The following is a 13,459-nucleotide window of genomic DNA, read 5'->3' as shown; positions in this document are numbered from 1 at the left end:
AGAAATTTTCAGACCACAAAACGTAGATTTTTTAAATAAATTTTCTGAGAAATTTTCAGACCACAAAACGTGGATTTTTTAAATAAATTTTCTGAGAAATTTTCAGACCACAAAACGTGGATTTTTTAAATAAATTTTCTGAGAAATTTTCAGACCACAAAACGTAGATTTTTTAAATAAATTTTCTGAGAAATTTTCAGACCACAAAACGTGGATTTTTTAAATAAATTTTCTGGGAAATTTTCAGACCACAAAACGTGGATTTTTTAAATAAATTTTCTGAGAAATTTTCAGACCACAAAACGTGGATTTTTTAAATAAATTTTCTGAGAAATTTTCAGACCACAAAACGTGGATTTTTTAAATAAATTTTCTGAGAAATTTTCAGACCCCAAAACGTTGATTTTTTAAAAAAAATTTCTGAGAAATTTTCAGACCACAAAAAGTGGATTTTTAAAATAAATTTTCTGAGAAATTTTCAGACCACGGAACGTGGATTTTTTTAATAAATTTTTTGAGCTGACCTGAGGCCACAAAACGTGGATTTTAAATAAATTTTCTGAGCTGACCTAAGGCCACCAAACGTGGATTTTTTAAATAAATTTTCTCAGCAGACCTCAGACCACAAAACGTGGATTTTTTAAATAAATTTTCTGAGCTGACCTAAGGCCACCAAACGTGGATTTTTTAAATAAATTTTCTCAGCAGACCTCAGACCACAAAACGTGGATTTTTTAAATAAATTTTCTCAGCAGACCTCAGACCGCAAAACGTGAATTTTTTAAATAAATTTCTTGAGCTGACCTGAGGCCACAAAACGTGGATTTTTTAAATAAATTTCTTGAGCTGACCTGAGGCCACAAAACGTGGATTTTTTAAATAAATTTCTTGAGCTGACCTGAGGCCACAAAACGTGGATTTTTTAAATAAATTTCTTGAGCTGACCTGAGGCCACAAAACGTGGATTTTTTAAATAAATTTCTTGAGCTGACCTGAGGCCACAAAACGTGGATTTTTTAAATAAATTTCTTGAGCTGACCTGAGGCCACAAAACGTGGATTTTTTAAATAAATTTCTTGAGCTGACCTGAGGCCACAAAACGTGGATTTTTTAAATAAATTTCTTGAGCTGACCTGAGGCCACAAAACGTGGATTTTTTAAATAAATTTTCTCAGCAGACCTCAGACCACAAAACCTGGATTTTTTAAATAAATTTTCTCAGCAGACCTCAGACCACAAAACGTGGATTTTTTAAATAAATTTTCTCAGCAGACCTCAGACCACAAAACGTGGATTTTTTAAATAAATTTTCTCAGCAGACCTCAGACCACAAAACGTGGATTTTTTAAATAAATTTTCTCAGCAGACCTCAGACCACAAAACGTGGATTTTTTAAATAAATTTTCTCAGCAGACCTCAGACCACAAAACGTGGATTTTTTAAATAAATTTTCTCAGCAGACCTCAGACCACAAAACGTGGATTTTTTAAATAAATTTTCTGAGCAGACCTCAGACCACAAAACGTGGATTTTTTAAATAAATTTTCTCAGCAGACCTCAGACCACAAAACGTGGATTTTTTAAATAAATTTTCTCAGCAGACCTCAGACCACAAAACGTGGATTTTTTAAATAAATTTTCTCAGCTGACCTAAGGCCACAAGACGTGGATTTTTTAAATAAATTTTCTCAGCTGACCTAAGGCCACAAGACGTGGATTTTTTAAATAAATTTTCTGAGCTGACCTAAGGCCACAAGACGTGGATTTTTTAAATAAATTTTCTGAGCTGACCTAAGGCCACAAGACGTGGATTTTTTAAATAAATTTTCTGAGCTGACCTAAGGCCACAAAATGTGGATTTTTTAAATAAATTTTCTGAGCTGACCTAAGGCCACAAAATGTGGATTTTTTAATAAATTTCTTGAGCTGACCTGAGGCCACAAAACGTGGATTTTTTAAATAAATTTTCTGAGCAGACCTCAGACCACAAAACGTGGATTTTTCAAATAAATTTACCCAGCAGACCTCAGACCACAAAACGTGGATTTTTTAAATACATTTCTTGAGCTGTCTTGAGGCCACAAAACGTGGATTTTTAAAATAAATTTACTCAGCAGACCTCAGACCACAAAACGTGGATTTTTTAAAATAAATTTCTTGAGCTGTCTTGAGGCCACAAAACGTGGATTTTTTTAAATAAATTTCTTGATCTGTCTTGAGGCCACAAAACGTGGATTTTTTTAAATAAATTTCTTGAGCTGTCTTGAGGCCACAAAACGTGGATTTTTTTAAATAAATTTCTTGAGCTGTCTTGAGGCCACAAAACGTGGATTTTTTAAATAAATTTCTTGAGCTGACCTAAGGCCACAAAACGTGGATTTTTTAAATAAATTTCTTGAGCTGACCTAAGGCCACAAAACGTGGATTTTTTAAATAAATTTCTTGAGCTGACCTAAGGCCACAAAACGTGGATTTTTTAAATAAATTTCTTGAGCTGACCTAAGGCCACAAAACGTGGATTTTTTAAATAAATTTCTTGAGCTGACCTAAGGCCACAAAACGTGGATTTTTTAAATAAATTTCTTGAGCTGACCTAAGGCCACAAAACGTGGATTTTTTAAATAAATTTCTTGAGCTGACCTAAGGCCACAAAACGTGGATTTTTTAAATAAATTTCTTGAGCTGACCTAAGGCCACAAAACGTGGATTTTTTAAATAAATTTCTTGAGCTGACCTAAGGCCACAAAACGTGGATTTTTTAAATAAATTTCTTGAGCTGACCTAAGGCCACAAAACGTGGATTTTTTAAATAAATTTCTTGAGCTGACCTAAGGCCACAAAACGTGGATTTTTTAAATAAATTTCTTGAGCTGACCTAAGGCCACAAAACGTGGATTTTTTAAATAAATTTCTTGAGCTGACCTAAGGCCACAAAACGTGGATTTTTTAAATAAATTTCTTGAGCAGACCTCATTTCATAAATTTCTTGAGCTGACCTGAGGCCACAAAACGTGGATTTTTTAAATAAATTTCTTGAGCAGACCTAAGGCCACAAAACGTGGATTTTTTATATAAATTTCTTGACCTGACCTCATTTCATAAATTTCTTGAGCTGACCTGAGGCCACAAAACGTGGATTTTTTAAATAAATTTCTTGAGCAGACCTAAGGCCACAAAACGTGGATTTTTTATATAAATTTCTTGACCTGACCTAAGGCCACAAAACGTGGATTTTTTAAATAAATTTCTTGACCTGACCTAAGGCCACAAAACGTGGATTTTTTAAATAAATTTCTTGACCTGACCTAAGGCCACAAAACGTGGATTTTTTAAATAAATTTCTTGACCTGACCTAAGGCCACAAAACGTGGATTTTTTAAATAAATTTCTTGACCTGACCTAAGGCCACAAAACGTGGATTTTTTTAAATAAATTTCTTGACCTGACCTAAGGCCACAAAACGTGGATTTTTTAAATAAATTTCTTGACCTGACCTAAGGCCACAAAACGTGGATTTTTTAAATAAATTTCTTGACCTGACCTAAGGCCACAAAACGTGGATTTTTTAAATAAATTTCTTGACCTGACCTAAGGCCACAAAACGTGGATTTTTTAAATAAATTTTCTGAGCAGACCTCAGACCACAAAACGTGGATTTTTTAAATAAATTTTCTGAGCAGACCTCAGACCACAAAACGTGGATTTTTTAAATAAATTTTCTGAGCAGACCTCAGACCACAAAACGTGGATTTTTTAAATAAATTTTCTGAGCAGACCTCAGACCACAAAACGTGGATTTTTTAAATAAATTTTCTGAGCAGACCTCAGACCACAAAACGTGGATTTTTTTAAATAGCTGACCTAAGGCCACAAAACGTGGATTTTTTTAAATAGCTGACCTAAGGCCACAAAACGTGGATTTTTTAAATAGCTGACCTAAGGCCACAAAAAGTGGATTTTTTAAATAAATTTCTTGAGCTGACCTAAGGCCACAAAACGTGGATTTTTTAAATAAATTTTCTGAGCAGACCTCAGACCACAAAACGTGGATTTTTTAAATAAATTTTCTGAGCAGACCTCAGACCACAAAACGTGGATTTTTTAAATAGCTGACCTAAGGCCACAAAACGTGGATTTTTTAAATAGCTGACCTAAGGCCACAAAAAGTGGATTTTTTAAATAAATTTCTTGAGCTGACCTGAGGCCACAAAACGTGGATTTTTTAAATAAATTTCTTGAGCTGACCTAAGGCCACAAAACGTGGATTTTTTAAATAAATTTCTTGAGCTCACCTGAGGCCACAAAACGTGGATTTTTTAAATAAATTCCTTGAGCTGACCTGAGGCCACAAAACGTCGATTTTTTAAATAAATTTCTTGAGCTGGCCTGAGGCCACAAAACGTGGATTTTTTAAATAAATTTCTTGAGCTGACCTGAGGCAACAAAACGTGGATTTTTTAAATAAATTTCTTGAGCTGACCTGAGGCCCCAAAACGTGGATTTTTTAAATAAATTTCTTGAGCTGACCTAAGGCCACAAAACGTGGATTTTTTAAATAAACTTCTTAAGCTGACCTGAGGCCACAAAATGTGGATTTTTTAAATAAATTTCTTGAGCTGACCTGAGGCCACAAAATATGGTAATATGTTAATTATGTTAATGTTAATTAATTAATTTTCTAAGGAGGACAAAAGAGAGCTTCTGTAGTACCTTTCTAAAATAGTTGCTTCTATAGTTATGTTATTTCTATAGAAAAACACCGTAGATGATTTCTATAGAATAAAAGGCCATTATCATAGAACAGGTTATTTTTTAAAAATGACTTAAATTGTTTTATTTTATTTAATTATTTTTTAACCTTCAAAAAGTCTTTATAAAATTTATGATTTATTCTCCGCGTCTTTAGCCCCAAGTATTTTATGTTTTTTTTTTTTTTTTTCAAAAGAAATAAATAATAAATTGTGTGTGCGCCTGCGTACAATGGCATCTCATGCTGTTTTATTGGTAATCATTTCTCTAAAGGGATTAAAAAGATTTTGGTTTTTTGAAAAATTGCCTTCGTTTGTGCGTTGCTTCTGGTTAAGATCATCTGCCTGCCATGGTATGGATGGCTGTTCGTTGGCTGTCACATTTGTGCTACTGGTCTACTGCTACTGTTGTCTACAGACTTCTGGTGTTGGTGATAATACCAAATGAAGCAGCAGCGAAGTTCAGCAACACAAACACAATGACTGACTGACTAATGGTGCCGGTATTCGCTGGCCGCTATGCCGGCCGGTACAACTTTTGTCTACTGCTATTTTATGATAATTATTATTGTACTTGCCGTTTTTTTTTTTCATTTTTGAAATTTATTGTTTTACAATATTTTGTTGCTAATTTTGTGTTTCTATTGTCCAACTATTTTCGTTGTTGTTTTTGCTAAGTAGCTGATAAGAAAGCGACAATGGCCATAGAGAATTATTTCTGTTTTTTTGTTTTTATTTTTTGCAAATCGTCAATTGTAGTTTTTGATATCGTTTCGCTTACACAGCTCTGTGCCTGCCCGCCGTGTTGAGTAATACTTAGTTCAGCGAAAATAAAAACAGTAACTGCGAACTGAGAAACCCACAAAAATAATAAAAAAAAAATAAAAATAATAAACATGCAACTTGAAAGCGATATCATTTAAATTAAATAACCAAATATAGTTTAGAGAAAATAATTTAAAAAAATTACGGGCTTGTATGTACCCTACGCCAGGGGTCCATAGAAAACACCTGGAGTGAATTAGCATTCTACAAAAGATCCATACCAAGGTGTTATGTTCTAAGGAAGATATTTTGTTCTATGGAGGTCCCCTAAGGTGGAAGACATTTAGTCTTCTATAAAACCCCCTTGATTTTCTCTAAGCAGACCCATTGTCTTCTCACGCTTTTTGGTAGGGTATCTTCCCACATTCATAATATGTTCGTTATTTTTTTTTTGTCATACAAATTATTTTACAAAATGTATGTCAAATGTTGTGATTTAATTCCAGGCACGATGCCACTGCGTGTGGGTGTGTAAATTTAACTACTTGTATGGCAGGAAGGCAGCCGGGCCGGCAGGCAGCAGCAAAGCTGGCTGTTTTTGGAATTCAATTGACGATACTCGACACTCAAATGTTTCTACGTAATTTGCGTGAGCTGTTTTTTTTTCTTCGTTTTGCGGGTGGCTTGATTTGCGCTTCACTAAGGAAAGGGAAATTGTTAATCATAATAAGTAAAACAAACAAACAGAAACATAATAACAACAGCAACAACAACAAACTTTGTATGGTTACGTTAAATAGAGCAGCACTACTTTTTTGGGGCCTGAGACATTTTTGGTATTATTAAATTAAAGTGGCAAACTTAACAAAAAAAATTGTTGTTGTTTCCATGCCATTGTAGATTTTTTGCTGCTTGCAAATTTCCTTAGAAACCGTAATTTTTATAGTTGTTTTTGTAATAGTATTTTTTATTGTGCAAAAAAAAATTACTTCCACTTGCGGTTTATGAATGAAATTTCGTTTCGTCGTGAGTGAGTTGTTGATAAACATTTTAGAAACTAAAAATAAAATTGTCGCTTGGTTTTTTTGTTTTTTTTCTGTTCTGCTAATGGTCAATGAAACACATGTTTCATATTGTTTTATTTTCATTTTATCATTCGCGAATTGATTAGCTAGGCACCGGAAATAAACAGGGATATTTGAAAGGGAAATGGTGATAAAATGTGGTTGAAACGTGCCTGAGAAAAATTTAAATTATTATTTTTTATTTAAAACAGAAACTAAAAAACCGCATTTTCAGGAAAAAAAAACAATTTCGGCGATACTGACACAACTACAAAGGGGGAGCTTTTAAAAAGGGTCAATAGAAGGATCCTCTCCAGCAGAAAGGGTCTATAGATGCACCCTTTCTCTCCAAAAGGATCAAAAGAAGCAACCTTTCTTTGTCTATAGAAACATACTTTTTTAGAAAGGGACTACAGAAGGAGAACTTCCTTTCAGAAACGGTCAATAGAAGCATTCTTCCTTGCAGAAAGGGTCAATAGAAGCACACTTTCGTTTCTTATATAAAAAAATCCATGACTCCTCAGAATAATTATTTAAAAAATCGCTTTTTTGGTCTGAGGACTCACCAGAAAATTTATTTAAACTTCACCTCAAAAAATTTTATAATTATCCACGATCGGTGTCCTGAGGACTCATCACAAAATTTATTTAAAAAATCCACGTTTTGTGGTCTGAGGTCTGCTGAGAAAATTTATTTAAAAAATCCACGTTCTGTGGTCTGAGGTCTGCTGAGAAAATTTATTTAAAAAATCCACGTTTTGTGGTCTGAGGTCTGCTGAGAAAATTTATTTAAAAAATCCACGTTTTGTGGTCTGAGGTCTGCTGGGAAAATTTATTTAAAAAATCCACGTTCTGTGGTCTGAGGTCTGCTGAGAAAATTTATTAAAAAAATCCACGTTATGTGGTCTGAGGTCTGCTCAGAAAATTTATTTAAAAAATTCACGTTTTGTTGTCTGAGGTCTGCTTAGAAAATTTACTTAAAAAATTCACGTTTTGTGGTCTGAGGTCTGCTTAGAAAATTTACTTAAAAAATTCACGTTTTGTTGTCTGAGGTCTGCTCAGAAAATTTATTTAAAAAATTCACGTTTTGTTGTCTGGGGTCTGCTTAGAAAATTTACTTAAAAAATCCACGTTTTGTGGTCTGAGGTCTTCTCAGAAAATTTATTTAAAAATCCACGTTTTGTGGTCTGAGGTCTTCTCAGAAAATTTATTTAAAAAATCCACGTTTTGTGGTCTGAGGTCTGCTCAGAAAATTTATTTAAAAAATCCACGTTTTGTGGTCTAAGGACTCCTCAGAACATTTATTTAAAAAATCCACATTTTGTTGTCTGAGGACACCTCATAAAATTTGTTTAAAAAATCCACGTTTTGTGGTCTGTGGCCTGCTAAGAAAATTTATTAAAAAAATCCACGTTATGTGGTCTGAGGTCTGCTCAGAAAATTTATTTAAAAAATCCACGTTTTGTGGTCTGAAAATTTCTCAGAAAATTAATTTAAAAAATCCACGTTTTGTGGTCTGAAAATTTCTCAGAAAATTAATTTAAAAAATCCACGTTTTGTGGTCTGAAAATTTCTCAGAAAATTAATTTAAAAAAATCCACGTTTTGTGGTCTGAAAATTTCTCAGAAAGTTAATTTAAAAATCCACGTTTTGTGGTCTGAAAATTTCTCAGAAAATTAGTTTAAAAAATCCACGTTTTGTGGTCTGAAAATTTCTCAGAAAATTAATTTAAAAAATCCACGTTTTGTGGTCTGAAAATTTCTCAGAAAATTAATTTAAAAAATCCACGTTTTGTGGTCTGAAAATTTCTCAGAAAATTAATTTAAAAAATCCACGTTTTGTGGTCTGACGTCTGCTCAGAAAATTTAATTAAAAAATACACGTTTTGTGGTCTGAGATCTGCTCAGAAAATTTATTTAAAAAATCCACGTTTTGTGGTCTGAGGTCTGGTCAGAAAATTTATTTAAAAAATCCACGTTTTGTGGTCTGAGGTCTGCTGAGAAAATTTATTTAAAAAATCCACGTTTTGTGGTCTGAGGTCTGCTCAGAAAATTTATTTAAAAAATCCACGTTTTGTGGTCTGAGGTCTGCTCAGAAAATTTATTTAAAAAATCCACGTTTTTTGGTCTGAGGTCTGCTCAGAAAATTTATTTAAAAAATCCACGTTTTTTTGGTCTGAGGTCTGCTCAGAAAATTTATTTAAAAAATCCACGTTTTGTGGTCTGAGGTCTGCTCAGAAAATTTATTTAAAAAATCCACGTTTTGTGGTCTGAGGTCTGCTCAGAAAATTTATTTAAAAAATCCACGATTTGTGGCCTGAGGACTCCTCAGAAAATTTATTATATATATCCACGTTTTGTATTCCCAGGTCAGGTCAAGAAATTTTATTTTATTGTATAGAAGACCCCCACAATGCTCTTCTGTAGAAAGCACCTACGGTGTTCTTTTATTCTAAGAAAGACCTCTACGGTGTTTTCATATTCTATAGAAGACCCCAACGGTGGTCTTCTATTTTATAGAAGATTCCAATGGTAGTCTTCTTTTCTACAGAAGAGCCTTTCAATGATATTCTAGTCTATAGATAGGTGATCTTTCCGACTATAGGAGTCCTCAACGGTGGTTTTCACTACTATAGCAGACCTCTACGGTGGTTTTTCGCTACTACAAAAGGCTCCCACGGTGATCTTCTCTACTACAGAAAACAGCTACGGTTGTCTTTTGTACTATGGAAGACCCTTACGGCGGTCTTCTCTGCTATAGAAAATGCCTACGGTGGTCTTCTGTACTATAGAAGACCTTCATGGTAGTTATCTTTACTAAAAAATACATCTACAGTGGTCACCTTTACTATAGAAGACACTTACCACGGTTTTCGCCACTATAGAAGACACCTACTGTGGTCTTCTCTACTACAAAAAACACCTATGTTGGTTCTCTTTACTATAGAAGACACCTATGGTGGTCCTCTCTACTATAGAAAACACCTATGGTGAATTTCTCCACTATGCACCACCCTTATGGTGGAATTTTCTACTAAAAAAGATCTACAGTGGTCATATTAAGTATAGAAGACACTTACGGTGGTCTGCTCTATTACAGAAAACACTACGGAGGTCTTCATTACTATAGAAAAAACGTATGGTGATCTTCTCTACTATAGAAAACACCTACGGTGGCCATCTTAATTATAGAAAACTCCTAGGTGGTTCTTCTACTATAGAAGACCCCTTATGTTGGGTTTTCTATAGAAAAGAAGGCACCTACGGTGGTCTAATGTTGTATGGTATACCCAAACCGTGGTCTTGCAATCCATAGAACCATAACGGTAGTTAATATGGTGACCATCTATCCCATAGAATAGCCCTACAGTGGTCTTCTATTCTATAAAAAACCCCACGGTGGTCTTTCCTACTATAGAAGACCCCTACGGTGGTCACCTTTACTATAGAATATCTCTACGGTGGTTTTCCCTACTACAGAAGGCCCCTTCGGTGGTCCTCTCTACTACAGAAGAGAGCTACGGTGGTCTTCTCTACTATAGAAAACCTCTGGGGTGGTCTTCTCTACTATAGAAGACCCCTACAGTGGTTTGCTCTACTATAGAAGACCCCTATTTTTGTATTCTCTACTATAGAAGACTTCTACGGTTGCTTTCTCTACTATCGGAGACCTCTAATTTGGTCTTCTCTACTAAAAAAACCCTTACGGTGGTCTTCTCTACAATGAAAGACCCCTTCGGTGGTCTTGTCTACTATAGAAGACCCCTACGGTGGTCTTCTCTACTATAGAGGACTTCTGCTGTGTTTTACTCTACTGTGGAAGACCACTACGGTGGTCTTCTCTACTATAGAATACAGCTGCTGTGGTGCTCTCTACTGTAGAAGTCCCCTACGGTGGTCTTCTCTACTATAGAAGTCCCCTATGGTTGTCTTCTTTACTATATATCACCCTATGGTTGATTTTCTCGACTATTGAAGACACCTGGTGAAGACATCTGGTTTTCTCTACTATAGAAGACCCCTACGGTGGGCGCCTCTACTATATGGTCTTTTTTTCTATAGGAGACTCTTACGGTGGTCTTCTCTACTATAGAAGACCTCTAGGGTGCTCTACTCTAATATAAAAGAACCCTACAGTGGTCTTCTGTACTATAGAAGACACATACAGTGGTTTGCTCTACTATAGAGGACCCCTACTTTTGTATTCTCTACTATAGAAGACTTCTACGGTTGTCTTAACTACTATCGGAGACCTTTAAATCTGGTCTTCTCTTTTATAAAAAAACCCTTCGGTAGTTTTCTCTACTATAGAACACACCTATGATGGTTTTCTCTACTATAGAAGACACCCACGTTTGTATTCTTTACTTTAGAATAAACCTACCGCTGTATTCTTTACTACAGAAAATCCCTACGTTGATCTTCTCCACTATAGAAGACCCCTATGGTGGTTTTTTCTATTATAGAAGACCCTGCGGTGGCCGTCTCTACTATAAAAGACTCCTACATTGGTCTTCTCTACCATAGAAGACTCCTATGATGGTCTTATCTAGTATAGAATTCCCCTACGGTGGTCTTCTCTACTATAGAAGAACCCTAGCTGGTTTGCTCAACTATAGAAGACCCTTACGGTTGTCTTCTCTACTATAGAAGGCACTTACGGTGGTCATCTCTACTATAGAAGACCCCTACGGTGGTCTTCTCTACTATGGAAGTCCCCCGCGGTTATCTTCTGTCCTATAAAAGACCCCTGCGGTTATCGCCTCTACTATAGAGACCCCTACGATTGCCTTCTTTTCTATCGAAGACCCCATACGATGGTCTTCTCTACTCTAAAAGTGGGCCTATAGAAGGACACTTTCATTCAAAAAGGGTCTACGGAAGGATCCTTCATTCAGAAATGGTCTGTAGAAGGACCTTTTCTTTCAGAAAGGGTCTATTGAGGACCCTTTTATTGACCATTTATTTATGAAGAACAGGGTGCTTCGGTTAACCCATTCTAAAACAAAAGGTGCTTCTATTCTACGGTGCTTTTCTATCCTGCTCTTCTTTTCTATAGAAGGTCCCTTGCGTGTTCTGCTAAGCTATAGAAGACCCCTACGATGCTCTTCTCTTAAAAGAGAATTTGTTGTTATCGTAACTTATGTAAATACAATTGAAAGTTGTTTAATACATACCTGTTAATATTGCAGTTGTTGTTGTTGGCGCAAATATCGCCAGGGTCAGCACGGCGTACATGAAGCCATTCCAATAGAAAATTCGTTTGTGATTCATGATGATGTGATGATGGTGATGCCGATGTTTGTATATCTGTCGCTGATGGTTGTTTGTTTCAACAAAACAATTTATTGTAGAAAACGACGACAACAACAACAAAACAAAAGACAAATTTTTCACAAATTTATCCGCTATAGCCAAATGTTGTTGGTGTTGTTATTGTTGTGATGATGATTTTGTAGGCTAAATGTTTTACAAACAGCCGAGAAACTGAATGAATGCCCACCATACACACACACTGGCGCACTGCACAAAATTAATGGCCAACGTTTAAGCGAAAGTATCCTTGGCTATTTATGATGAATATGGCCTGAAGATGAAGCAACAGCAGCAGCATCAGTTGGATGACAATTTTAATGGTGACTCTGATGCTGGTTGGTTGAATGGCAGCAGATGTTTTATGGGGGTCTTTGTCGTCTTCTTCTTGGTTTTGGCTTATAAACGCCCCCAAGCTTTATTGCGAATAGATTAATGTGTTGGATATTTTACAGAGCATTTAAGGCGATTATAATTTGTTTTTCCTTCTTCTTTTTTATATATTTCTATGATTTTTATTGATTTTTTATTGAATTTCTTTTCGCTTTTTTTAATTCTTTCAAATTAATTTTTATTGTTAATTTGAGAGGTGTTGTTGTTATTTTTTTTTTAATGAAATTTTTATTTCAGCAAACACATTTTTATTTTGGGAACTTTTTTTCTATAATTTATGTTAAGTCGTTTTAATTATAATTTGTTTTGGTTATAAAAAATATTTGGTATTTTTTCGAGCTATAAAAAAAGAGAGGACGGAATATAAAAATTAAATATTATGTGGTGTTTTTATTTTCATATCAATTAAGTTAAAATTTATGATTAATTAATTTCTTAATTGTGATTTGTTTAGTAAAAATTAGTATTTATTTGTATATATATTTTTATATAAAAATATATTTTTATATTAGTTATGGCTGAGCTAAGGATTCAAAGCAAAAGAGACTAAATTCATGAAGAATTTTTATCACCCACCCATACATCGTTAGGCGTGGACCTTTTAAAGAACTTTTATCACCCACCCATTGTCCCTTGGGCGTGGATTTTTTAAAGAATTTTTATCACCCACCTACTGCCCCTTGGACGTGGATTTTTTAAAGAATTTTTATCACCCACTATTGCCCCTTGGGCGTGGATTTTTTAAAGAATTTTTATCACCCACCTATTGCCCCTTGGGCGTGGATTTTTTAAAGAATTTTTATCACCCACCTATTGCCCCTTGGGCGTGGATTTTTTAAAGAATTTTTATCACCCACCTATTGCCCCTTGGGCGTGGATTTTTTAAAGAATTTTTATCACCCACCTATTGCCCCTTGGGCGTGGATTTTTTAAAGAATTTTTATCACCCACCTATTGCCCCGTGGGCGTGGATTTTTTAAAGAATTTTTATCACCCACCTATTGCCCCTTGGGCGTGGATTTTTTAAAGAATTTTTATCACCCACCTATTGCCCCTTGGGCGTGGATTTTTTAAGGAATTTTTATCACCCACCTATTGCCCCTTGGGCGTGGATTTTTTAAAGAATTTTTATCGCCAACCTATTGCCCCTTGGGCGTGGATTTTTTAAAGAATTTTT

General features: G+C 34.8%; 1 protein-coding gene across 2 annotated transcripts in view; it reads right to left on the bottom strand.

Moving 5' to 3' along the window:
* Rcd2 (Reduction in Cnn dots 2) overlaps positions 1-13,459 on the bottom strand; it is a 496,295-nt gene that overhangs the window by 453,541 nt on the left and 29,295 nt on the right. For both annotated transcript variants that reach the window (XM_073980904.1, XM_073980905.1), the window contains one exon: positions 11,754-12,621. In XM_073980904.1, the coding sequence (XP_073837005.1) occupies positions 11,754-11,850 (97 nt within the window). In that variant the 5' untranslated portion in view covers positions 11,851-12,621. The remainder of the gene's footprint in view (positions 1-11,753; positions 12,622-13,459) is intronic.

Source organism: Musca autumnalis, unplaced genomic scaffold (genome assembly GCF_047663935.1).
Source record: "Musca autumnalis isolate F117 unplaced genomic scaffold, ASM4766393v1 scaffold_4, whole genome shotgun sequence".
Taxonomy (NCBI): domain Eukaryota; kingdom Metazoa; phylum Arthropoda; class Insecta; order Diptera; family Muscidae; genus Musca; species Musca autumnalis.
This window is presented reverse-complemented; position numbering and strand designations above follow the sequence as displayed.